This window comes from Psammomys obesus, unplaced genomic scaffold (genome assembly GCF_907164565.1).
Source record: "Psammomys obesus unplaced genomic scaffold, mPsaObe1.curated_primary_1811, whole genome shotgun sequence".
Classification (NCBI taxonomy): Eukaryota; Metazoa; Chordata; class Mammalia; order Rodentia; family Muridae; genus Psammomys; species Psammomys obesus.
The window spans coordinates 7,878,739-7,906,203 of NW_026596088.1; the positions used below are offsets into that span (position 1 = coordinate 7,878,739).

Sequence of the window (27,465 nt, forward strand, 5' to 3'; positions counted from 1 at the left end):
CAGCCTCTTAACAGATCTTTTGGGCTGAAGTTTTTTTGTGGGCCCATAATAAACACATTTTCTTCTCCAAAAAGGCAACTATTTTAAATACAGAGTGTTGTCGAAGGTTAAAGTTTAATATTGATTTATCTTTTACTTAAACAGTGGTTATTCCTAAACCAGCTGTATACCCAAATGACCACACAGAACTAGGATATATTTAGTTAACCTAGAGCACAGTGCTGGGCAATGATTCCTCCACCCTAAACCTCCAAGCCTGCATAGTTTCCTACCATTCAGATTTTACCCATTAAAATTCCTTTTAGCTATATCTTAGGTCCAGTTCATTTCTCCTCCTGGTTCCAAGTCCTGTCCTGCCGATCTCTACCCTCCTCTCTTCCCACTTGCTTCCTTCTCCTCCCCTCTGGACCAGGATGTCCCACCCTTTTCTCTGCATTGCTCAGCATGTGGCTGGTGGTTTTATTGGCAATACAGACAACAAATGGTGGCATGTTTACACAAACTTGAGACAGGTGATGCTTTGAACACCATAATGCAGTGTCTGGATTGAAACCGGATAGTGGGGTAGAGAAATCAGCATTTGAATGAGCATGGGTAAATTGTGTACATTTCACAAGAACATTTTTCCAACAACATAGTGAAAGAACAATTAAAGAAATGAAAACAACCAGAACACCCAAATTTCTCTTTCTCTCTCTCTTTCTTTCTTTCTTTCTTTCTTTCTTTCTTTCTTCCTTCCTTCCTTCCTTTCTTTCTTTTTTCCTTCCTTTCTTTCTTCCTTTCATTTATTTATTTTTATGTATCAGATCCAGTTAGAGATGTTGGTGAGTCACCATAATGTTGCTGGGAATTGAACTCAGGACCTCTGGTAGAGCAGTCAGTGCTCTTAATTGCTGAGACATCTCTCCAGAACCCAAATTTTGATTGATTTTCTGTGATCCACTGACATTATCCACTCTGAAGACAACTGTAGTTTTATAAGACTAACTGGCCCAAAACATCTGGTATATCATTGTTCAGGTCTTACCTGTCATGGTTCCAGTTCTCTATTGATATAAGAATTCACACAGCTACCCCTTATTGAAACAGAGATAATTGACTCTAAACTCTTTCCTAATACCAGATAAGACAAGGAAAAACCTAATACTGATCTAAATCCATTATGAAGCATAGATTAAACAAAACCTAATATTCCTCTCATCAGTCACTGAAATACCTCAACTCTACCTATTGGACCAAATTGTAGAGGTCGGCAGTTTATTAATTATCCAAGGGCAATTAGAGACTGTTCCAGGGCCCAGTAATGCCTGTTCCATATATTCCTGCCTACCATTCATAGATATAAACACAGAACTCACCATAGTAGACCAATGGATTGCATTTTTCAGCATCCATCTTTGCTTAGCCAATGGTTTCCCCTTTTCCATCAATGTACATACAGTCATGCCCCTCTTACCCAGTCTGCAAATCTCATTGGGTGGATTTGTCTCACTGGAAGAATCTACATTCTTACAATATGTGGGTAATGCTATTCTTGCGTACCAAACATACCACTTTGCTCAAAAAAAAAAAAAGCTTCCATTCATTGATACCATTAGCACAGAAAGGACTTACAGTATCCCAAAATAAACTTCAGTTTTACCAGACTCAAGCCAAATATTTAAAACGCATAATACCTGCAACAAGACTGTTAACACAAAGAAATTATAGCATTTTTAACTTTCTCATTTCCAGAAACAGCTCTACGGGATTTCAGGACAGGCAGGATACTGTCAAAATTGGACAGCTGATTTTTTTTTTTTTAAATAAACGATGGTATTCCCTTTAAAAGATCAACCTGCACCCTTAAATGCACCCCAGAAGGCTACTTTGTGTAATTCAGATTAAAGAAAGACGACTTTTAAACATACCAGTATTAGGACATACTAACCACGAGCTGCCCACTGCTTATTTGTACGTGGAGGACAGAGATACGAAATAGACCCCTTAGTCAACAGTTAGGCCTTTTCTGTAAGTTTGTTCCACGTATTGTAGAGGACTTTTTAACCAGCCACACGGCTGCTCTGGCAAGGGATCACATCCCAAGACCTATGTCTGTGTGATTTGGCTGGAATGGAGACACACCACACACCTTTAATCATTCTGGCTGGAATATAGGTATGTCCTTTGCACACACCTTTAAGGTTAAAATTAGTTTTTAGAAAGAAGCAGACATGTTTGGAAGTAATGTTTAATTGAGGAGCACAAAGTGACGAATCAGAGAAAGATTTGACAGAATCAGAGTCGAATGAGAGAACTGGGAGTCAGCAGAACTCCGTCAATCAGTTTCGTGCAGTTCTGAGTGGAGTACAGTTGAGTTCCATTCAGTAAGTGCAGTGGAGTTAATGAGTTTGTGCAGTTCCGTGCAAGTCGGCAGAGGCAGTTTTACTAGGACCCTAAAAACATTAACCTTAAAAAAAAAAATCAATAAATATGAACGAGTAAATAAACCAGTTCTTTGCAAGTAGGTTTTACACCTAGCTGGCATCCAGAATCTGTTTACGTGATAGCTCCGCCTTGAGGCGGCTGTCAGTCTGTGCAAGGGGCGGGGCGGGGCGGGGCCGAGCCGCCCGAAGGCAGCCTGCGGGACCGCTAGAGCTGACGGTCGCGTACGTGTGACGCAATCACTCCGCGTCTGCGCGGACGAAGACGCCGAGGAACGTGGAGCCGAGGTAGCATGGCGGACCCCGCCCAGCAATCCCCCCAGCCGGTCGGCGGAAAGCGCAAAGGCAAGGCCCAGTTCCTGCCGGCCAAGCGGGCCCGGCGCTGTGACGCAGGCGGGCGGCGGCAGCTGGAGCCCGGCCTGCAGGGCATCCTCATCACCTGCAACATGAACGAGCGCAAGTGCGTGGAGGAGGCCTACAGCTTGCTCAACGAGTATGGTGACGACATGTACGGGCCCGAAAAGGTACCGGCCTCGGGGAGAGCGAGCCGTCTGCGGGCCTCTTCCGGGGAGCGGAGGCGGCTGTTGCTTTGCTGCGCCTGTATGTGCTTGCATGGCCTGGCTTCCCTTCCCGCCCCCGGTGTGGCTGCTGTTGCGGTTGCCTGCCTGGTGGGTGTGTGCTTACGGGCTAACTCTTTAGGCCCTCTTGACTTCACTAATGACAGTGGTTGCCTCCTGTGGACCTGGTTGTGTGCTCAAGAACGTTCGGAAGCGTACTTCTTGCGACAGTGCGAAGTTGCTACCAGCTAAGATCTCTCTGAAGTAGAGGAAGTTTTATAAGGATGCTATTTTCCAAGTTCACTTGAAAATATGTTTAAGAAAATAAAAACCTGTCAGCCCCAAATCCCAGCTTGTGGCAGTTTAGCATCTGTGAGATTATTGGCTTGGACTCCGAAGACAGCTGCACATCCTGAAGTGTGCAGAAAGATGTACATCGGGCCCCATTATTTGAGAGGAGGGGCGAGAATATGAATCTGTAAAGGCTCCTTCAGTGTTCACAGTTCTTTTTATCACACGATTGAAAAACCTTCTTGGTAGGACCAAGGACTGGGCGACAGGCACATGACCTGCCTATGCTGGTGCCTTGTGTAAGTTCCCTTTGGTTGTGTTCCTTTTGTTTTTGAGGCTACTTACCTCAGGCTGGCCTCAGCGTCGAATTGGCTGCTTTATTTGGCTTAAGCAAGTTTTTTACTTCCCTCTGTCTGCCCTGTTTCTTATAGCAGGAATAAGAGTTTTTAGTTCTCTCATAAATTTGATTCTATTCTTACCAAGAGGGCATCCTGTCAGTCATAATAGTATGTAATGATGGCTTTAAGGTCCACTCTGACATACTCTCCCCATTGAGCACCTTGCCTGCCTGCCACTGTCAAGATGCGTCTGAAAGCACGTTCAGATGACACACACCACACTCAGGGAATTCATTTCTTAATTTACATTTTGAAAGTAGTAGTATTTTATTCTCCTAATAAAAAAGTTCATTGTCAACGTTGAGACCTCCGCCACTGGGGGTTTTCACATAAGTTGTTAATCACAGTGTTTCAACGTGAGCTGTTGGGTAATTTTTGCCTATTGGTTTTTATGTTAACAGTTTACAGACAAAGACCAGCATCTCTCCGGAAGTGATGGGGAAGACGATGATGTGGAGACAGCCTTGAAGAAAGAAGTTGGTGACATTAAAGCTTCTACAGAGATGAGGCTGAGAAGATTCCAGTCAATGGAGAGTGGAGCAAATAATGTAGTCTTCATCAGGACCCTTGGGATAGGTATGTCTATCCCAACAGCCCCATGATCATCAGTGTCATAGTATCTGGGCATCTCTGTCTTGGAGGTGGTGAGCACAGCATTGGCTTAAGAGTAGGAGCCTGGCTGTGCTGCATCCATCCATTGTATGTGACTTAAGATAGAGTGAAAGTGTATAGTCTGTCTCAAAAGAGAGCTGCTGTTTAGTCCCAGGCATAGTTACCATTCAGGAATGGAGGGCTTGATCCAGTTAACTAAAGACCTGGAAATAGAATTCCTTTGGCTTTCAAATGTGATCACTGATTTGTAAATATGCACACTGACATCTCGGGCAGATGTGTGTAGTTGGGAAGTAGCCAGTGAATCACTGTGTTGTGATGCTGGGTTTTCTTCTCGCAGAGAGCCGGACTTCTGTGCTTGTTAACAGGTGGACTGAGTAAGGCTTTAAGCGATACACAGATTTTGTTTTTGTAAAACTGTGCTGTGTAATGCTTGTTCTAATTTGTGTTACAAGGAAACAACAGTAAGGTGTTATGGTTTAAGTTAGGACATCTCCAAAGCATTGATTCTGGAGACTGTCAACATTTATTTTTAGCACAAGCATTAAAGAGATGAGAAGTTAAAATACTAGATATATGATAGGTCCTGGAGAAATACAAGTTATTTAAAAAAAAAAAAAAAAACAAAACTTTTTTTTTCTATGTTGCTTTTTTTCTTTTAGAACCGGAGAAATTAGTGCACCATATTCTCCAGGATATGTACAAAACCAAAAAAAAGAAGACACGAGTTATTCTACGAATGTTGCCCATCTCAGGCACATGCAAAGCTTTCTTAGAAGATATGAAAAAATATGCAGAAACATTTTTGGAACCCTGGTTTAAGGCCCCAAACAAGGGGACATTTCAGATTGTTTACAAATCTCGAAATAACAGCCACATGAATAGAGAAGAAGTTATCAAAGAGTTGGCAGGTAAGTCTCTTAGTAATTTTATATAGCCGGCTGAGGTTAACACTTAGGTTTAAGGATCTTAAAGTTTAAGTAATACATTTTTTTTAAAACACATATAGAAGATCTAAGTGATATTGGTTGTGAGGTAGATTCTTTGCAAATCAGAATTGAATATTTGGGAAAGTACAGTTGTCTACCCATACCAATGGGAGATTGGTTATTGGATCCTGTGGGGATGCCAAGCCTGTGAGTGATCAGCTAAGTCTTACATAAAACTGGCTGTTTTGATATAGTATTTGCATATAGCCTTCATACATTCTCTTGTATATTTTATATCGCCTTTGTGATACTAAGTCTGAGGGAACTTCTATGAAAATAGTTAAGCTGTCTTGTTTAGGGGCAATGACAGTTAAAATTAGTCTGTTCATGTTAAATACAGATATTAATTTCTTCCATAAGTATTTTGATTCACACTAAATTGTAGTTCCCACAGAGGCTAGAGGAGCTGTTATATTGTTTTTGAGATAGTTAACAGGTGACTGTGTAACCTTCAACATGAGTGCTGGAAACAGATGGGTTCTGCAAGAGCAGTGCATGTTTGTAGCTGCTGAGTCATCTCTCCAACAACTGTTTTATTATGAAATGTCTCAAGGTTTCATTCATATTTATTTATTAAAAGCATTCGTAGAGCCGAGCACACATGCCCTTGATCATGTAGTTGGGAGGCAGAGGCAGGCAAAATTTATATGAAATCTAGGCCAGCCTTGTCTACAACAGTGAGTTTCAGGCCAACCAGACCCTGTCTTGAAAATAAATAAAATTAAAAAGTGTTAATAGAATTTGATTGGTGGCCATAGGACAATGAATTCTTATTAAAAAAAAAAAAATCCTAGGAAGTAAGGATGAAAGCCTGTTTGACTCCATTAGACTTAATGATAGCCTTCTGCCCATTTTCCTATTTTCTGTTTCAGGAATAGTGGGCAGCCTCAACTCAGAAAACAAAGTGGATCTCACTAACCCAGAGTACACAGTGGTGGTAGAGATCATCAAAGCTGTGTGTTGCCTGAGTGTGGTGAAAGATTATGTGCTATTCCGCAAGTACAACCTCCAAGAGGTGGTGAAGAGTGCAAAAGACTCACAGCCTCTCCAGAAGCTGGGAAATGGCAAAGCAGCAACGTTGGAACCTGATGATGGCAAGTTGGATCAAAGTGATCCCTCAGAAGGAAAAAATAACCAGCAGGCGGCACCAGAGAGCAGTGAGGAGCTGGGGCAGACAGCGTCAAGGTCTGAAACCCAGGCTGGGAATGAGGGAGAAGCTAAACCTGAACTTGAAAATCAAGTGTCAGAAGAACCCAAGGCAAATGAAAATGAACTTTCATAGGTCATTCTGTGGGCGAGCTGGGTCTCAGCTGGGTTCCATGTAAATTTGTGATACTATGTTTTGACTTTTGTGTGCTGCTCAGTGCTGATCTCACAGTCCCTGTTGACAGTTTTGTTAAAGCCCTTCCAGGCCTGTATGTCATTGTGTGCATTCCCAAATGCTGCTTCCTAGAGGAGTGTGGTAGGAGGATAGCGTTGGCCTCTGTCTCCTGACTACTTTGTCTAGTTTCCTCTTAAGCACTGCCAGCTGACGTGGAACTGAGCAGTAGCTGAGTGTGAAGTCAGCAGGACATTCTCATTCTGAGGAAGGTATGTGCTACCACTCTTCCACCCCTACCCTTTCATTGTTCACACGGAGAACTGTGGACTGTATGGGAATCGCTTTGATGGTTTGGGTGTGGTTTTTTGTTGTTTGTTTTAATGTTAAGAGCATATCTGATGGTCCTTTGTTGCAGTTTTTGTAGAGAGGGTGTGGGGTAGGAGAGGACTGTGGTAGGTGTAGACCCATGGGTATTTGTGATACGGTAAGGGATAAGGAATTACTGAATCCCTTCTATATACTAGTACAAGAGCAATGAGAGAAATCTACTGTACCAGAGTCTCACTTAACTGTCCAAGCTCTCCTGTCACTTTGCCATGCTTTCAAGAGTTCCTAACAGGCAGAGATGAAAAGGGTGGAAGTGACCAATGAGCACTGCAAAGTGAACTATCCAGGTGGGTTCTGTAACATTAGGCTGGGAAATGGGTTTGTACTTAAATCTTAAAACAAGTTAGTTTGAATGCTAAGGTTCCTGGCACAGGTGGTTAATAAAGAGCTAGTGACATGAGAATATATTTCTTCTCACATAGAGGCTTTCTTGGTAAGCTAGACCAAGAGGATATGGGAGAAGCAGAGAGTAAGCAGTACCTTGCTAATGCAGAGGGGCTGGAGCATCCTCAGGTGCTTTGACATGTTAACTCAGGTCTAACATTGAAACCATTTTGAAAGGATGCACCTTTGTGTCACTTAGGGGATAAGGAAGGAGAGAATCTTGGTGCCTTTTTCAGGTTTGCTCAGAGATAAAGGGACTTTTAATAGTGTAGGACAAAGGGCCTGGGGATAAATTACCGTTTGCTCAGACATGGAGTTTTGGAGCTTGGCGAAGTTGCTGCATTTCAGATTGATTTATACTTTTCTTTGGTTCCCTTTTTATTTATTTGTGTTTAGTGAGACCTGTGTGTGACTGACTATTTGCCAGTTGTACAATGCTGTGTGCTGTTGGAATCTAAATACACTTACTGATTGTGCTTTGCTTTCTGATTTGCTGGCTTTATTTTCACTGGTATTTCAGTGTGGTAGTTTACAGGTGATTCCACGGTAGGAACTGAGTGTTTATTTTGAAGCTGCAGCAGTTAAGACGGAAAATAAAGAAGTAGAAACCAAATCCCCGTGCTGTGGCTCAGTGCACCTGCCCTCCTCTACAGAGCAGCTAAGCCTGGTACTGTGAGACACGTTCCTCCAAAGCTGAACACAGTTGTCAAATATCTTTACTTGGATTTTGTTCTTGTACAGCTGAACTTTTCAGGTTGTTTTCAAAGTTCCTGATATTTTAAAAAATAAAAAAGAATTTGTTCTGTAAAGTTTGAGATATTCTGTACTTTTGTTTTCTGCTCCATATTAAATGTCTTTAGATGTTTCTAGTATGTTTACCATAAAAATGTGTATGTGTATGATTGTGTATTAAAAATCTGGGTTTGTAGTTTCTGAAAAGTAAAGATAATTAAAATTTATTCATGAATAATTAATACCCAGAAAAACCAAGAATAAAATGTTTTGCAGGATTTTCTTCAAAACAAGCGTCAATCCCATACTGAATTTCATTCCTTTATACTCCTGATTTAAACAGATTTTAATCTGCTTGAGAGGGGTGATTTCATACAGAGTAGTTATGCAGGCGTCTTAACATTTCTGTTTGGACAGTTCATCTTTTGGATTAATCAGAACAAGATGACTAAAGCAGTTTATGGCATGCTGACCTTCTCTGGTGTCATTTAACCCTTGTCACTTCCCACCATTCTCTGTTTATCCTAACAGTCTCCTTCTCAGATATGTTTAGGTTTTGCTGTTTTGTTTTTTCCTTGTTTTCCTAAGTACAAAACTGAGAGACCAAAAAGATTAAAAATTAGCAGCTATTATTAAGGCCTGAACTAGGTGGGTGGAGAAGTCTAGTAATGCCCTGAGGGGAAGGACCACCTTACTGCATTCTTTCCCCACCCACTAGAGATAACAGTTGCTAGGAAACTGGCCCATCCCCCTAGGGAGGGACACCAGGTCATTATGGTCATTGATTGGCTAGACCTTCGTCTAGCCAATCGATTCAAAATGTAGCATTTGACCAATAGATGCTTGCCAGGCAGGAATTGCCCCTGCCTTGGGCTTGCTGGGAGGGACCAGAATCTATATATTACCCAACTAATCTGGGTGCGGTGCGCTCGGCTCCCACCGATTAGGCGGTGGGGGTGTGTGGGCCCAAGCTGCAGCTTGTAATTTACAATAAAAAGAACCTCATATATTTACAGAAGACTCTTTATTCCTGGTCTTTTGGGGTTCGTGAACTGGGCAGAACAAAAAAACTATTTTCAAGGAAAAACAAAGTTTGCAGAGTGTAGTTGCAGCATACCAGGAGGCAAGTTCTAAAGCTAACTGCACCCCTACTCTTCCTTCTCCTCCAGCTACGCTCGTCCCCACTCCCGGTCTCTTAACACGTTGCGTTTGATCTTCCCAGTGATTGTCTTCGGGAGTTCTTGCACAAATTCCACCTGATTGACAGAAAAACACACCATGAGGCACTGGATTCCTTTTGTCTCATCCCTGCTGTCAGTGCAATAGGAGAAACTCCAGCTGAGGGTTAGGATTGGAGACCTAGGATTCACCTGCCTTCTACTATTCCTGATTGAGAGAAAAAGCCCTTTTCTTAAAACGGTGGGCTTTTGAGAGCTGGGACCCAAAACTCTTAGGTAATTCTTAGTGATAATTTAGCCTGTAGAGGTTTCACCTTAACACCCTGACTTGGCCATACTTTCAAGATAGTGCTGTATCTTTAAATGCCTTCGCATCTCTTTTGAAAGTCAAGGTTACCAACTGAGTTGTTTTAGTGGAGAAAGTGTCAAGGTGGTTGGATCAGATCACTGACATGAACTACATTTTGGCCCAGATGATGCTAATTGAAGAGATGGTCTTGTAATTAACCTATAGCAGCTGACGGTAGTACTGTACTGGAAGGTACTATAGCCACTCTATATGTGTTTGTTCTTTTCTCTTTTCTTCATCCTTTGAAGAAAGGTTCAGAAAGAGTCCTGTGCGTGTGTGTGTGTACTTCTGAGGCTTAAATGAAGCTACTTGAACATTGGGACTTACAGGGATATCGTAGCCTAGTTTACTCTATAGATCAGGTGCTGCTTCTAAAAATTAGGGACTTAGTGATTCTTAACTTCCATTCCCCTTCCCCATATAAAATGGTGCTTATTCGTCCTGAACTCAAAGGGTATCTTCTGACATACATAGCAAGTGTATAGTCAAAATCCAGCACAGCCAAAGATAAACTTGCACCTGCCTTTCTTGGGTACTTGTAAGGTGCTGTTGAGTTTTTCACGTGCTCCTGAAGTTCAGCAGTTAACTTCTCACGGTTGGAGGATTTGAACGGCGCAGCTAATACAACAAATGCTTTCACCACCTGCAGCAGAAAAGCCATTTGCTTGTAAGACACATCACGTGCTTGGAACCATTGCTTAACACAGGCATTGACTGTTCGCAGCAGTGCAAAACCCAGAGATGAGAATGAAGCTTGGGTACAAGCTATAAAATACATGAGAATCTCTTTCCAGAGGAATGGATGTGAGTGTGGGGAGTGCTGAGTTCTGTTTCTATATCACATAGACTTAACATTTTTGCTCAGTTGACTGTATAAAGGCAGCCCTTGATTTCCAGGTGCTCTTTTATGCCATGATACTTGTATAGTTAGAGGCATGTTGAGGACAAATGGAGATTCTAGAGGACATGGTCTGAAGGAGATCTGAAAGAAAGCTCAGAATCAGGAAGCATCTATCTCTAAGAGGTCCTTTTGTGTCTGTTTTGAATACCACTTTTAAGCCATTAATCATTGAGGTTAATTTGTACATTGATCCTCATTGGCATTTGCTTCTGGAATTTGATTGACATCAGTTCTACTGAAAATATGAGGATGTTGTGGCAGGAAAAGAATATTTTGGAGATAGGGATAGATCAAAGAGTTGGGGAGGGGTAGAGGATGTTCAGAGAGCCCTGTGGAAGGCCACTGGTGTGTGAAAAGGAAGCACAGAAGAAGGTATGGAAGAGGTCTGACAGCCACACTGGCTGAACGTTTTTCTGCTTGCTAAGTCTTCAGAAAAACTTCCAGGAGGAAAGGAAGATGTGCCTCCTAAATAGACCCATGGGGGTTTGGGGGCAACCTTGGGTACAATTCCCTGTTCTCGTTTGTGTAAAAAAATGCATTTTGAGCTGAAGCAGTTGTATGGGAGTTGATCTCTGACTCGTTTGCTTATGCGCTGTCTGTTCACTCTGGAAGAGCAGTACATGGGTTATCTAAGCAATGTTCCCTTCCGTCCTGACAGGGCTCCCAGCACTTCCCTGCCGTGACCAGCGTACCATCAGGTCTAGCCGGTTGGCCTACACAGATTGCTGAACCACACTGGCTAAAGATGTGGTGGGATTTACTTAAAACAGTTGCAAAAAGAATTTACTCCTTCCTGGCAGGGTGGGGATGAGTGATTCTAATTTGTGTCTTGAGCTGATTGCTATGCGATGGGAGGAACTAGCATGATGCATCTCAGGCGGACAAGGGAGACTGAGCGTTGATAACTTCATGGGGATGCTTGGACGAAGCTTGAAGCCCTGAGTTGAGGGGAGTTTCTGTCACAGGCCATCCAAAGAAGCCCAGACCTCTTTGGGGTAGAACTCATTTGTAAGGTAGATGACCTCACATGCATGTACCTTATGATGAGAATTAAGCGAGTACCCCCTAACTGGCCTTTGCCACAGACACGTGGACAGAACTTGAAAACGGGACTGCTGATATCTACTGTACCTCTCCCCGGATCGGATCTGGACTGCTGACAACAGCTGACTCAACGACTGCTGGGTGCTCTATCAGCGCGCTCTCTACCTCAAATGGCCCAATCCGGTACCTGCAGAGGAGAGGAAGCCTTTGAGCATAACATTCTCCAAGTAGGAGACCTACCCCCGCCACGTCATCAACTTCTAAGAACAGCAAATGTACGAACCCAGAGGATATAATGACGTCATCAGCTCTGCCAACAAACCAGAAATATCCGTCACTGTCCATCACTCCTCTGTCTCCAGTGACATAAAAATTCCTTCTTATTGTGGCTTTAGTCTTTTCTGGATTGTCCTATCAATGAAAGATGCATTTGGTGGTTAAGTCTGGTTAGAACAGACAGGGCTGTGACACCTACCGAGTGGCTTATAAATCATGCTTCTAAAAGAAGTCAGGGTTTAGATAGGGCAGTTCCTAGAATAGAACACAAAAGATCTAAAATCTCTCCTGGGAACTCCGGGGCTTGTATGCACCTTCTTCCGCCTCAGCTGGTCTACCTTTCCTCTCTGGGGACAGCCACTACGAGAGGTTTCTTCCTTGTAGAACTGATCTGAGGAGTACTCACATGGAATAGATGTTAGTCTCCCCATTTTACAGCTGATGAAATAGACCTGTAATTGACACTTGCCCAAGACATAGCAAGACACAATGGATATGAAATTTGGACCCATTTCGTATTCAGGCATGGCTAGCATGTTTTTCTTGTTCATACCACATATTCGGAGAAGAAGCAGAAGGGTCGAGTGGACTCCAGCCTAAGAGCAATTTCTCCTTCTTTGCCAGTTGGTAGGATATTTCCATTTTCATCTATAATCTGGAGTTAAAGAAGCAATTTGGGTCTTTACCTTTATATATGTATTATTAAATATTAAAAATATTTATATATAATAAAATATATAAATATATAGCGTGAAAACAGGTCATGAATAGTAATTCAAAGGGAAGAAAGCTAAAGCATTCTTTCTTGAATCAATCGGATGTTTTCTCAACCTACCTGGACATCATAGGGCACTACTCCTTTTCCCATGGAGCCTGGTTTAATTTCTTGTCCTTTGCAATTGGCACAAATTATGCCCTGTGAAGAGGACATGCCTTATATGAATGAATAAACTCTGACAATGAAAACTTGAGGTTCAGTTCTGGGGCCTGGGGACATGGTTAAGTCAATAAAGTGCTTGCCTTTAGGCGTGAGGGCCTGAGTTTTGATCCCCAGCACACGAATAAAAAGTGGTAGTTATGAGTCTGTAAGCCCAGTGCTGGGGAGGTGGAGACAGGTGATCTCTTGAGCTCACTGGCCATCTAGTCTGACTACTTGGTGAGTGCTAGGTTCGGTGAGAGAGCCTGTCTTGGGGTAGGGAGGTGTAGGGGGCTGGAGAAATGTTTCAGCATGTAACAGTGCATACTTCTCTTCCAGAAGTACCAAGTTCAGCTTCTAGCATCCATGCCTGGCAGCTCACAGCCTGTAGCTCTAGCTCGAGGGATCCAACACCCTTTTTCTGGCCTCTGCAGACAGCCATAGGAAGCCAAGGTGCACACAATTCTCTCTGTGTCCTCCCCTTCTCCCTTCCATCCCTCTCTCCCTCTCTCCTGCTTCTTCTCTCTCTGATTTGGTTCATTTTTCCAGAAGGCAGGGTCATCTTCTGTGGTGAGGTATTTAGAGTCAGACAGCACACTGTTACAGTACCTGTCTATAGGGCATCCATGCTGTAGTTTTGAGAACCATACTTCTTTCTTATTGTACTGTCTGGACTTTTGAGACAGGCTCTAAAGGTCTTATGTAATAGTGGAGGATACCCTAGACCTATGATGTAGCTGAGGCTAGCCTTGAATGTGTGGTCATCTGTTGCCTGTGTATTGGAATTACAGGCATACCCTTAACCTGGCTGAGGACCACTCAGCTGAAAACCATACCTTCTAGGCTCTACTGTGTGCACATCGGAACAAAGTCTCGTAGAGGCTCCTGGAAGTATGTGTGGGGGTGGGTGCAAGGGGGGGGGATCCTTCTCAATGCAATGGAAAGATGAGCCACTCAGGTTCAAACCCAATCAACCTCTAAATGCCATGAGACATCTCTTGTTCTGGAAGGAGGCAGGAAGGCAAATCACAGTTCCCCTTTAGCCATACCTAGCTGAGCATTTCACAAATTATAACTATTTGCAGCAAGGAAAAGTTATCTGAGAAACTCCATAAAGATGTAGAAACATGAGTGCGGCACCTCAAGGACTCAGTGCTCAATCCTTACTGAGTAACACAGCACAGCAGCTATCTAAATAGTAAATAGTGCTATCTCATTGTATTTGGTACTGCAGGTAATCTAGCAATTTAAAATAGAAAGGAAGATGTGCTTAAGCTCTGTGAAAATTCTGTTCCACTTTATATAACACACATGAATATTTGAGGATTTTGGGATCATCTGGGGTCTTGGACCCAATCTCTCACAGCCCCTGAGGAAAAAATTCTAAACCAATTTTGTCCTTCAAATATACCACTTCAGTCTGTCCGTAGCCCTCGTACAGCTCCAGCCCGGTTTGTGCCTTCCACTGTTCCAGCACCTCTGGGTTAAGTGGCTCTCCTCCGGTCAGGCACTGCCGCAGCCTCTTGAATTTGTATCTGGAGAGACAGAGTTTCATGGTAATGGGGGGGTGGGGTTGGACATTTCATTGCAAGTTCAGATGTTCAAGCAATGGGAGAGCTAGGGGTCTCAGAAACATCCACAACCTTGTATTTTCTGAACACCTCCTGTATTGCTGCACATCTTTTAGTTGTGTGAGGCACATGAGTGATGAGAAGAAAGTTCCTGAAGAAACTTAGGTTTTGGTAGGTGAAGAACTTAGTGGGGGAAAGAGTAGATAAAAATGCTAATAACCTTACAAAATACTATAATTATGAGATAAATGATACAGTACAGCCTGGGTAGTGGCTGCATAATAATAGTTCTAGGAACACTCTTAGATTTTCTTCACAGCCCCTATTATACAGATGGGGAGACTGGGGTCTAGGGAGGTTAAAAGAAATTATAAAAGCCTTGCCAGTAATAGAGCATCAAGTAGGACACTGCACCATGGACCTATCAGGCCATTTTCCCAAGCATGTCATCCACCCTGAATCCTTGTCACCATGTTGGAGATGAATTTTATGGAGCCTTAATGAGGCCAAATAAGCAAGCAACAAAGCCCTCCCTGCCTGTTGGACTTCAGATTAGTAGACAGTTGGATCTGGACAAGAAAGCCTGGCGTGGTCTGACTCTACAGAGTGAGGCTCCAAATAAGCAAAATGTGGGCAAAATGTACCGTGTCTTCAAGCAACCCCTATAAAGCTTTGGATTACATTTAAAATGTGAGGCAAGAAGTTCACACTGATAGCTACAAGGAGGTGATGCTGACAAGAAAAGGGGAGGCTGCCTGTCTGTGTCACTCTGTCTCTCACAGCACTTCCTCTCCTGGGTATCCAGGCCTTAGTGGGAAAGGAAGATGGCCAAGCCTGCAGGACTAAAATTATTCATCTCTTCTTTCTCTTTCCATGTACTGTATCACAGTTTCTTCCAAGATTGAGACTTTCCATCCTGCATGGGAGTTTCTTAAAACTGGAGGATGGGAAGGTAAACAACTCAAGATAGATTGAGGCAGTCTCTGAAACTGACCAGATTCAATTGCTTACTCTGACAGGCCCCTTCTCTGTCAGAGTAAGCAATAAAAGTTGAAAAGAAGACTCCTGAGACCGGACCAGCTGCCTGGACCTGGAAAGGACACTCTTGAACATGCTGAGCTGCCTGCAGGCTATATAGTGTGCTGGAATAGGCTTTGGTGGTGCTGCTGTTTTGAGTCATTCCCGCTCTTGTAAATAACCTGTCATAATAAGTAAGTAATCCCAATACAACTTACTGGTTTACTAAGTTGGACTTGGTGGTATCTGTACTTTGCTCTGTCATTGACTGCCTATATGGGGTGAATAGATGTGTGTGTGTGTCATTCAACATCACCTTCTTGCTTTAAAGGGGCTGATTCTAAAGGCTGTGTGTGTGTGTGTGTGTGTGTGTGTGTGCGCGCGCGCGCGCGCGCGTGCGCGTGTGCACACTTATGCATGCCTGGTCCTGTAGTGTGAGTGTATGTGTGAATTCAGGTGCCCATATCTGCATGTTTATGTAGATCCAAAGACAACCCCAGGTGTGATTCCACAGGTGCTATCACGTTGTTTTTTGAGAATGGGTCTCTCCCTGGCCTTGAACTCCTCAAGCAAGCTATTCTGGCTTGCCAGTGAGCTTGTCTCCCCCATGCTAGGGCATGCTACCACACCTGCATGGTCAGGCGGTTCTGAGGATCAAACTCGGGTCCTCATGCTTGTGTGGCAAGCATGTGACTGAGTATCTTTCCTGCCATTCTTCTGGATCTTAAGCTGACATATGATTTTGTCCTCAAAGGGTATTAAGTAATGTCTTGGGGCATTTTGGTTGTTGAGCACGAAGGAAAAGGAGAGGATGATGCTACTGGCATCTGCTCAGTATTGTACAGCGCACAGAATAGCTCCAGAACACGATGCTATGTGGCCCAGGATGTCAATACGATGAGATTTGGACTCCTGTGCCCCCCTGCATGAAGAGGGAAGCCCTGTGATGCTGGGTGACAGCTTCTGTTTGTGTTCAAATGGAGAGTTCCGCCCAGTACCTCTTAAGGTCCTTCTGTACGAGCATCCGGTACACAGTGGGAGCGCTGCACAGGGTTGTGATGGGGTAAGTGGTGAGCGTCTGGATGACAGAGAAAGACAGACATGTCAGGAGTGGTGAGCCAGAGGCCATGGCTAGAGATAGCCTCTGCCACCTTTCCTTTTCATTACTGCCTGCTGATCACATGGAGTAAGAAAGTAAATATTTATCAGCTGTCATTAGTGACATGTTGGGGGTTTCTAGTTAATAGAAAGAGAAATGTGCATGTCCTAGAAAAAAAGGTATAGGCTGTCGAATTCAGTAGGCGAACTGCGGAGTTCGAGAACAACCAGAAGTATGAACTGGTTTACTCGACTTCAGAGCTTCATACGGTGAACTCTTGTAAACTCCTACTCATATTCACCCACGTGTTCTGTGTTGCATTGAGCCTGGATGTATGGGCTAACCTACCAGGACCCCGTGGTAGGTCAGCAGCAGCCAGTGAAGGACAGCCCACTTTAGAGAAGACTGAGTCAGTGCAGAAACAGCCATTTCAAAGGACTTAAAATTTCCGGGGCTCACTACACCTCTAGTTCCCTAGGTCAAACCTTCAAGTCTAATGAAATTCTCCTGCTTTAGTGGAGAATTCTCATGATATTAAAGGCTCCACTGCAAAATTCAGGGTGGTACAGCTGGTATTAAATGTTGGAAGGACCCTGCTGTTGAACTCTCTCTGAAGTGGCTCCGGAGTGTCTGATCTCTGTATGTGCTCGCCAGCCTTCTCAGTTCTGTGCCTCATCTCCTGCCCTCCTTGTCCTTGTGGAGGGTGGAAACAGCCCCTCCACACCCCCAGGCGGGAGAAGAACCACGATTAAACATAAGCATTCTGGACAACATTGTCCACATGTGTGCAGGCCAGCCAGACTGTTGATGATGTCAACGATAACTCTTAACTCACACAGTAGCTTGACTCCATAGGCACCTGCTTTAGAGGCTTAAATTCTTTTTAGTAAGTATAATGCGTATGTCTCAGAATAACACAAGTCCTGTAGAGGATTTTACGAATACCATCATCTTTGTAAAACAAAAATGATCTTATTTTGCAAAAGAAAGTTTTGAAATGTGGAGTAAATGGTTATTTTGTTCAGGGCACTTGGTAAACTTGATGCAGAGAGCCTCCCTCCTAGGACTCATGTACTTATCTTAAGGCCTTCAAGCTACCCTGTCAGAACAGTTAGCAAAAAGCCTCAGACTAACTGCAGCTTTTCCTCACACACAGACACGCTGCTTTACTAACACTGTGGAGGAAGCCATGTTTACATCAGGCCAAAGCTTCGAAATATTTTATTAGTATGTAAGTTTTCTTTCTTTTGAATTACTTGTGAGATCACATATATATATATATCGATATATACATATATATATATACATATCGATATATATATATATATTAAGGAATTATTTTAAAATAAATTCTTTATGATTTATTGTCAGCAATGTTGGATTTGTACAGCCATAGGGTTGTATAAATATCTCTTGGGTGAAAAAAAAATGTCAGAGTGGCAATGTTTAAGAAGCCCTGATTTATAGAGTATAAGAAAATATGTGTGTATGTATGTTGCATATAATCGAATCAAGGCAATTAGCATGTGCATATCTTCAAATATCATCACTTCTATGTGTTGACAATATCCAAAACTCCAGTTATTTTGAAATGTGTTTTAGGTCACAGTTTAGGTTGCTGTTCTACCAGATGTTTTAATGTAGCCACCTCTGGTGGAAGGTATATGTACCTACTTTGCTAGAATATCAGAGTATGTGAGTTACAGTGAGGATCACAGGATGGGGATGAAATAGACGGATGAAAAGAAGATGCCATAAGAAAAAAGGTGACCTCCCGAGATGAGCTACTGTCCTTTTTCCACTAGATCAGAAACAGAATATTTATTTGTCTTCCATTATTTAGAATGAGGCTCCTAAGCAGCCAGGTTTTATCACCAGTGAGCCTTGAGTTATTTACAGCTGCAGCCTGGATTTCCCACGGAGAGTGTGGTAGGTGATTCTTCTCCATTCACAAGCATTCAGGACTCAACTCCCTGAGACTTTGCTGAAGAGAAAAAAAGAAAGAAAAGAAAAGAAACACCCCACACCAACAAAAAAACAAACAAACAAAAAACAGAACCAAACAAGTAAAACAACCCAAACCGATTTTCAGAACCTCGGGAAACCCTGGAGTCAGAGGAATCTTTATGACTTTGTGGGGTCAAGACTTACATCTAGGAAGGTATCAGTGTCAAACTGGGCCATCCGGTGCACAAAAACACAGGCACCTCGAAGCCACGTAGAAAACACACTTCCAATGGCAGCCTTGATCCAGCCAGTGTCTGACATATTCCACATGATATCTGAGGAGGTCAAGTCTAGCCAATACCTACATACAGAAAAGCCACAGAACAGAGCAAAACAATGGAAAATGAACACTAGTGTTTTTGAGGAGTAGCCTTGACCTATGCTACAGTGGAAAGAAACCTCAGATCAAGTGCAGGATCCTACTCCCCTTTCTCCTGAGAAGGACTTTTCTGAATCTTATCTGGAAGAGATAAGACCTGCGGGACTGGGTTTGGTGTATTTTTCTGTGTTTGTCCATTGACATGACAAATATTTAGTGAGTAAATATTATGTAGCAGGCACCGTTATCAGGAAGCACACAAGACAGATCTCTGCTTTTATTTTAAGGAAACAGTAGCACAAACACACAGCAATGAGAACCAAGTATGTAGATGTTGTAGGAACAGTAGATAAGATATTTACTTTTAAAGTGCTGTGATAAAATACTGACAAAAGGATAAAGGGCCTGATTTTGCTCACAGGTCCAGGGTAGAGTCCACCATGCTGGAAAAGTGCTGGCCCCAGGAGCCTGAGGAGCTAAGAACGCTGTGTTGACAGGAGGCAGAGCCCGATGAATGCCTGTGCTCATCTCACTTCCTATTTTTTATACAGTCAAGGATCCCAGCCCAGGGAATGGTGACACCCACGATGGGCAGGGTTTACCACCTCAGGGAGCTTACTCAAGGTAGAAACTGCTAGGCATACCCAGAAGACAATCCCTTGGGTATTCTAGATCTGATGATTGATGATTGAGATTAATCACTGAATGCCTTAACTTTAAGGAAAACTACAAACAGAGCGAAGTGACAGTTTTAGGTAGACTTTGTCTTTAAAAGATCCTTCTAGGTAGTGAAATTCACCTGGCAATGAGAAGAGGGGGGAAGACATGCTATGAATCAAGCTCCAATCCTAAGTTCTTGCTTCATCAATTAACTAGATGGCACCATTTCAATGGAGCAGGGCAGGGCAGGGCAGGGGCATTGTTTTATGGATCTATGTTAGAGATGTCTTAATAGCCATTCAAGGAGAAATGTCCCATCAGCAGTGACAACCGCTCTGGCGGCCTGGGGAGACTGTATACAAAACAAAGAAGTGGTGTGGTGGTGTACTCCTGCAATGCCAACCTTTCTTTGGGTGCAGGCTGGCGAGGCAGGAGGACTGCAGTAAATTGGAGGCCAATGAAACCACAGAGTGAGTTGCAGTCCAAAGCCAGCTACAGTGTGAGACTTGGCTGTAAGCAAAATAAGAACAAAACGGTAGTTTTCATTCCTACCTTCCACAGAGGGTGTACCCAATGCCGAGGCTGCTCTGTGAGTGCTGAGCCATCTTGGGGGAGCCTGTGGTCCCACTGGTGAAGTAAATGGCCATCGGTTCTTGACTTCCTGTCTCCACGCAGCTATGCTCTTCAGAGGCCGATCTGCAGATGAACCCCAAGATAGACGCTGAAGACAGATGAGTTGAGTCTGTGTCATTGTTCTGCGCTCCCCTCTTATCACAGGAGAGTCATGGATTGAATCTGCCACAGAGCTTCCCTGAATAGAAACTTAGAAGGACTCTAGAGATCAGGGCAAAGGTTCAACAGCATAGGTCCTTGTTTTTAAGCTCATCTCTCTATGAGCCAAAGAGATAGCCAAGGTAACTCACCACGTGAATAACAAAAGTGCTCTTGTAATTTATAAAAAATTTAAGAACAATTTGAATCTTTGTAAGTTGATACCCATTTCAAGAATTCGTTGATACCTGCTTGCCTTTGCCTCCTGAGTTCTGGGATTAATGGCGTGCACCACCATGCCAAAATTTCCCTTTCTGAAAAAATTCCAAGCTAAAGGTTTTACTTCAGTAAATTTCATTTTATGTTATTATTGTATTTTGAGGCATTGTCTCATAGAGCCCAGGGTGGCTGAAAACTGTGCTCTTGAGGATGATGTTAAGCTTTCTTCTAGCTGGGTGTGGTGGCTTGAGCCTTTCATCCCAGCACTCAGAGGCAGAGGCAGGCAGATCTCTGTGAGTTCGGGGCCAGCTTTGTCTATAAGGTGAGTTACAGGAAAGACAGGGCTACACAGAGAAACCTTGTCTCAAAAGAACCAAACCAAAACTTCCTCCTGCGTCCACTTCTTGAGTGCTGAGATTACACACAGGTATACCATATCCAGGTTATGGGGCACTGGAGAAGTCCAGGGTGTCATCCCTGTTAGGCAAACTCTATCATCTGGATCATATTTCTAACCCTCAGCTAATTTTAATGATGACTGAATGGCAATGAATCGGTGAAATAGAGACCATTGAGTGTGTAACAGACACACTTAATCCCTAATGCTCAGAAATAGTTACACAAAAAATTAAGAAAGTTTTGGTAATTTTCTTTAAAATAGACAAAGGTCATTGGATTTCTTTTCAGAACAAATATTGGGTGAAATTGGATATTTTGGGTTCCAGAGGGAGGGATTATGTTACTTTAGCTAACATCTTAGGTTAGGGGACATCTCTTGTCTTTAGGCATTCCTCCATTCAGTAAGGGAACCTTCTAATACAAGACTTTTATTTAATTGTTTACTTTTCACGAGAAGAAGAGACATTAGAATCTCTGGGAGGAAGGGAGGTGTTCAAGGGTGAATTCTAGCTTTTCTCTCCTTTTGGCTCCCTGAGTTCTGGATTTTCAGAGCTGACTTTTTCCTGGAAACTCCCAGATTTTCATCTTTATACCCAAGACTCACATATTCTCCACTTGTTAGACAACTTGATTTTCTAGGACCTGATTTCAATATGGCTGGCTGTAAACTTACTGTTTTTTTTAAACATGTATAGGTGCTTTGCCTTCATGTATGTCTGTGCACCACATGCATGCAGTACCTGTGAAGGCCAGAAGTAGGCCCTGGATCCTTTGGAACTGAACTTTAGATGGTTGTGAGCTCTTAACAGCAGAGCCATGACTTCAGTCTCTAAACCTAAACTTACTCACTTACTCTCTTATGGCAGTCTCTGCTGGTTCCTTCCTTCCTTCCTTCCTTCCTTCCTTCCTTCCTTCCTTCCTTCCTTCCTTCCTTCCTTCCTTCCTATCTTTTCTTTTAGGTAGTGTTTTGCTATGTAGCTTAAACTGACTTCTAGGATCTCCATACTTCTTCTTTGACCTTCTGAATACACCCCATGCCTGCTTTTAATTTCCATTTTTGTAATGTTCGGAATGGAGACCAAGGTCTTGCCACTCTAGGCAAACACTGTACTGCCGAGTGGCATTGCCAGGCCCATCTTCCTGAAGATGACAGTACCTCACCGCCCAGTCTCCCAACAAAAACCCAACCAGCCCCAACTCCTGCTTTCTTCATCCTCTGTGTGACTCAGCCTTCACATACAATTGCAATCACTGTGCTGTTTGTTCTAGCCATTATGCTGAGCATGACATATTGCTTTTCCCATCCGTTTCTTCTACAACTCCACACTGTCATTATCCTGATTTCCTAGATTAAAATATAGACTTCCAGAAATGCCATTTAACTTACCTGGGTTCACAACTTACAAAAAATATAAACTGAATTTTTATTTTTATTTTTATAAAACATCAGCGGCTTAAAGATTATGCTATAAATGAACAATTTTTTTCATTTTTAATAATTTAGGAAATGCTTTCTCATATGCTAGCTTATTTTATCCTCAAATATCACTAGGTGTTTAATTATAATAGAAGTAAAGTATTTTGTTTGTTCATCTTATTAAATATTTCTTCAGCACCAAGCTATATGTTGTTAGTTGTTGAAGATAAAGGCATTAACTAAACATACAAGCAAAGCCTTGGCTTCCTTAGAGAGCATAATTTAGGACAGGAACTGTAATGCTTTCTGCAAAGGGTCAGAGAGAAGACATTTTAGGCCCTGTGTACAATAAGACCTTTATTACAACTGCCCAACTTTGCTATCATTATATGAAAGCAGCCACAGACAATATACAAACAAATGAGCACCTCTGTCTGCCAATAAAACTTTATTTACAAAATCAAGTGGTGGCCCAGATTTGGCTTCTGAGTCTAACGTTCCAATCCCTACCTCAGAGGAGAAAAGCTGAATATAAGAGAGTAAGAGACTGGTCTGACCACTCAGAGGAGCCAGTGATGTGAAGAAACAGTGACACGAAGGGGGAAAAAGGCTCCTATCATGTTGGTCGGGGCAGCACCACTTACAATAAAACATTTGAACTGAAACCTGACAAGAAGGAACAGCTTTTCAAAGGAGTAGGAAAGAACATTCCAGGCAGGAGAGACAGCAAAGGCCCCGAGTTAGAACATGTCTAAGGAATAAAAGAAAGACCGGTGATAGCTGTGGCCTGGGAGCTGGGCAAAGGCCAATCTCTAAAGCACACTTATCATAGGCCACAGAGAAAACAGAAAAGTCAGAGCAGAGCTATAGTTCTTCCTTCTGCATGTAAATAATGTCATTATGTTATTCTTTTTGGGGCAAGAGAGATGGCTCAGTGTTTAAGAGCACTGTTATTGCAGAGGACCTAGGTTCAGTTCCTGCCACCCACAACTATCTGTAACTCCAGTTTCAGAAGATCATATGCCCTCTTCTGGCCTCCGTGGGCACTGCATACATGCTATGCACAAACACACATACAGATTAAACCCCCAAACACTTGAAAATATTCTTTTGGGAAAGGAGCCTGGATCAACTCTGGCTACTGCTGCGTCTTTGGATAAACAGATTCAGAGCTGTAGCTATGATTTGTGCTGTCGCTAGTGTCTCCCGCCCAAATACTCACTGAAGTAACTCCTGAAAGCTGAGCCACCCGTCCCAGTGGTGTGGAGACACCAGGAGTTTAGTCTTCAGGTTGGGACACTCTGACACAATGGAGTCCACCGCAGGAGCCACTTCCTCACTGGCCACAATGCACTTGGCCTTGGATGCTTGCAGACGGTACAGGATGTCTTTCCTAGTCAGTTGGATTGTTCCTGGCATGAAGACAAGCCCTGCAACAGAAAACTATTCCTGAGCTAACAGCTCTGGATACTGTGTGGAAATGTGGGCCTTGTATCTGGGTGGAGAAGAGCTTCTCCACCCTTGCCTTGGTTCCCTGGGACATCCAACGGCACTCTGACATAGGGGATCATTAGAGCACTGGCTTTGGAGTCTGATAGGCCTGGGGGTCTAGTTGCAACTTACTAACCTTGTGACTTTGGTCTCTCTGGCTCTCCCTCCTTTATCTTTAACATGGGGGTAATGGCAGCATCTGATTCATAATGATAGGCTAGTACTAAGAACCATTGTAAAGTCATGTTTAAACTGTGATTATGTAATGACTATGTAATACTTGATCTTCACATTATACTTTATGATATATTTTCCATGAACACTATCTCATTCAGTCCTTTCAACCAAGGTGAGATTTGCAAGATAATCCACTGGACATGAGAGAAGAAATAATAGAAATTCAAAGGCTACTGAGACACTAAATTCATGTACTGTCTTCTTTTTGCAAGTGTTCTATAATATACGTACTCCACCAGTTCAACAGAATAGAGTGAAAAACTGTATGTAGATGGGAAAATGCCTGCCCATTATTTATGTATTTATTTTTTGCTAGATTGTACAGTTCCGGATGCTTAGAGACTACTCTTCAAAGACTTAAAAAGATTCGTGGACGTGGTTCTTTTTCCGTACCTTTTTGTGGGTCCTGGTGATCGAACTCATGAAGCTAGGTTTGTGCAGGAAGCACCTTTACTCACCAAGCCACCTCAATAACCTGGAACTAGCGTTCTAAGCAACCACGGGAAGTACATGCAGTCTTTGGGGGATAGCCACTGAGTGGCAGAGCCAGTCTGCAGACCTCTTATGCAATGGTCTGGCACCACCAAGATTTGCCTCGACAACCATAGCCATGCTTCATGTATCCATTTATCCCACTTCATCCCAAACGCCAGCCAAAGACAGGATTTCAAAGCTCCTTATGAGAAGAACACACGGGGCAGGATTAGCTGTAAGGCGTAAGGATTACATGTAAGCGATAAGATGTGAGCAGGTGGCTGGGCTCTCTAAAGCGACTCCGCGGGAAGACAGTGGCACGCAAAGCATTACCGACAGCCGCCGCCTTTCACTGAGCGCATATCCCATGCCAGTGGACGAGAGCTCACCTAAGGGCCACAAAGTCAGTAAGTGGCAAAGCCCGTCCCCAGAGACATTGCCGGCAATCCCAAGGCCTGTGCTGTATATCTGTAGTCCTTGCTGAGTATTCTGAAACCAGTTAAATAGCAAGGGGCTTATCATCATCATCATCATATCGTGCGCGTGCGTGCATGAATGAGTGTACGCGCACACGTGTCTGTAGGCTCTCATGCCATGACGTGCCTGTGAACAGAGGACAGCTCTTGTGATGTCAGTGGTCTCCTCTCACCTTCAGGTAGGCCCCAGGGACTAAATTCAGGTGGCTGGGCTTGCATACCAATCACCTTTACCTGAAGAGCCATCTTGCCATCCTAAGGTTATTTTACTGAGTGTATTTTAACTGATTTAGCTGTTTTTTTTTTCCCCCTTAAGAAAACACCTTAGAGGATCTTAGGATGATCAATCAATATAAAAATATAAAATGACTTCTCTTAGAAGCCACGTGCTGTTAATGATTCACAAGTATTGTTTCCTTGGTGGATTCCCGGATGTGTTCAATGGATAGATTACCTCCTTGGGCGTGGGGGGAGGGGGGATTTCTTTTGATGGGGGCAGCAAACATTTGCTGGGTGGCAAGTATCTTAGGCTTTGCTGCATATGTTTTGCAGCAAAATCAAAGTAGTTTGCCATTTGGAGAGTATAAGTAATTTAAAAAATTAACATAAAGGATTTGACATTCTGGGGAGAAAATACATTTGCAGCTGCTTTTCTTCATTTAATGAGATGTTTTTTAAGCACTAGCTTGTGTTTGTATTTATGGATTTCATGATTTATATAAATTATATTAAGTAATATTGAGTGCATATTTTATGACAGATAAAACACCCTTAATCTCTTTTCAGCAATGGTTAATTTCCCATTTGTGTCTCCTTTTTTATATTGTGAATGAAAATACTTCTATTTCTGCTTTAGTCTATTTTATTGGCAGTAAGAGCATCTTCTATGAATTGTGCTGAAAACATTAAAATTATTATATTGTCACTGGAATAAATTTTCTTTTAAGTGCCACATTATTAAGAGCCAGACAGTCAATCAGCAATCAACACCCCCAACTAAGCTTACATCTTCGCTAGGTTGTAAATTATATAATCATTTCTATTTAAGTTGTTTCCATTTTTCTATACCTGTTAATAACACTGCACAAATATCTTTCTATCCTTCGTAATAGTCTATCCTTTGGCATTCTTATTTATTTTAACTGACGTCTGAAGATTTACTGTTGTTTTTTAGACCATAAATCAGAGAACTGTTTTGGTAAAGGACCTGGTGAGTATGTTAGACTCGGTAGACTGTAGGTTTGGTCTGGCTCTCAGTCAGCATGTTTGCTGCAGAGCAAGAGAGGCCAGCTGTATTCCATCACAATTCTACTCCCCCAAAGAGAGGGATTCTGAAGTCCATGGCTTACAGACCCCTGTCTGAAAGGACAAGTTTTTACTTGGGGTACGTTGTATTATTAATTTGGGGAGGATGTGTAATTAGATCTAGTTATCCTTTGACTGGAGGATCTCCCTACTTGGGCCAGAGGTGTTTATGTTCTTTCAAGTCTTTGCAACACCAAATACTTGCTCTTCTTTTATATTTTCATGTTACAGAGAATCCAGCTAGACATTCAGAAGAGAGAACCCTGGGTGGTGGGGTAGGCACAGCACACTCTGAGCTGTGAGGAAGCTCTCACGCTCATGTTTGCTCTTATAGAGCTTTGTGTGTAACTTAGCTTCTCATTTTTGTTTGTGTGTGTGGGGGTGTATGTGCATGAGCCTGCACATATCCTCACGGGACACAGATCCTCACGTTTGCACAACCAGCTGTCTCCTTAGATCTTTAATTATGTAATTTTTAAGTGGTCTGACTTTTGGCAAATGTCTTAACATCACTGTGTCTTTGATTTCCTCTCTTACGAAATGCTTTTCACAATAAAACCAATGATTTCTTAAGATTGTTGTTAGTATTACATCACTATTGCTCTTAATTTTAACTTTTTCTTTTTCTACTTTCTGTAAAGATAGCTTTAGCCAAAGCTGGCATTTCAGAAAATTCTCAGGTCTTGGTCTCTATGTTTCTACGTGATTTACACTTGTGGCGTTTGTGATACTGACCTGTTCTCATGCAAGCCACGTTGATGAGCCACCATTCAGGGATGCGGGGCAGAATCACAGCCACCCTATCTCCTCTCTGCAGGCCACAGGGTTTGGTGAGCACGTTGGCAGCCTTTCTTGACAAGGAACCCAGTTCTTGGAAGCTCCATTTCACCTCATCTCCTTTGCCATTCACCCACCACAGGGCTGGGTTGGCTGGCCTCTCTCCCGACTAGCCAGGGAACACATGGGAAAGAGAAGATAATGTATTATGGTTTGGAGGTGTCACCCAAAGACCACATGTTAAAAGACATAGTCCCTAAAGACCCATAAGTTAAAAGAGGTGGTCTCTATCCCGTGGCTCTAGAGCCTAAAGAAGAGAATAATCAGATCCCAGGCCCTTCCTCTCATTCATTCCTCCCCTCAGCTGCCCTGGAGTGAGCAGCCTTCCTCATCGTGCGCTTTTCCCTGTGATGCCCTGGGCTGCTACAGGGCTAACTGAAATTTACATTTGTATCTTAGGTATTTTGT

The 27,465-nt window shown here is 42.9% G+C and overlaps 2 protein-coding genes across 4 annotated transcripts in view; one reads left to right on the forward strand and one right to left on the reverse strand.

Moving 5' to 3' along the window:
• The first annotated feature begins 2,682 nt into the window (after positions 1–2,682).
• Positions 2,683–8,537, forward strand: Thumpd1 (THUMP domain containing 1). The gene is made up of 4 exons (XM_055627656.1): positions 2,683–2,947; positions 4,071–4,245; positions 4,944–5,192; positions 6,143–8,537. The coding sequence occupies exons 1-4, from the start codon at positions 2,717–2,719 to the stop codon at positions 6,550–6,552; spliced, it is 1,065 nt and encodes a 354-aa protein (XP_055483631.1). The 5' UTR covers positions 2,683–2,716; the 3' UTR covers positions 6,553–8,537.
• A 726-nt stretch (positions 8,538–9,263) lies between these two features.
• LOC129691344 (acyl-coenzyme A synthetase ACSM4, mitochondrial) overlaps positions 9,264–27,465 on the reverse strand; it is a 46,988-nt gene continuing 28,786 nt past the window's right edge. The window contains exons 2-13 of one of the 3 annotated variants that reach the window (XM_055627441.1): positions 26,956–27,166; positions 23,460–23,667; positions 19,984–20,127; positions 18,597–18,753; positions 16,345–16,424; positions 14,170–14,293; positions 12,678–12,758; positions 12,396–12,497; positions 11,850–11,977; positions 11,654–11,753; positions 10,145–10,264; positions 9,264–9,350 (exon numbers count right to left, since the gene is read on the reverse strand). In XM_055627441.1, the coding sequence (XP_055483416.1) occupies positions 9,264–9,350; positions 10,145–10,264; positions 11,654–11,753; positions 11,850–11,977; positions 12,396–12,497; positions 12,678–12,758; positions 14,170–14,293; positions 16,345–16,424; positions 18,597–18,753; positions 19,984–20,127; positions 23,460–23,667; positions 26,956–27,166 (1,542 nt within the window). The remainder of the gene's footprint in view (positions 9,351–10,144; positions 10,265–11,653; positions 11,754–11,849; positions 11,978–12,395; positions 12,498–12,677; positions 12,759–14,169; positions 14,294–16,344; positions 16,425–18,596; positions 18,754–19,983; positions 20,128–23,459; positions 23,668–26,955; positions 27,167–27,465) is intronic. The other 2 variants (XM_055627442.1, XM_055627440.1) reach the window with 2 other exon arrangements.

Bases quoted from the DNA above. Each gene is read 5' to 3' on its own strand.
- Thumpd1 (XM_055627656.1), top strand. From the start codon at position 2,717: ATGGCGGACCCCGCCCAGCAATCCCCCCAGCCGGTCGGCGGAAAGCGC. The intron at 2,948-4,070 runs GTACCGGCCTCG...TTATGTTAACAG, and splicing joins ACATGTACGGGCCCGAAAAG to TTTACAGACAAAGACCAGCA. The intron at 5,193-6,142 runs GTAAGTCTCTTA...TTTCTGTTTCAG, and splicing joins AGTTATCAAAGAGTTGGCAG to GAATAGTGGGCAGCCTCAAC.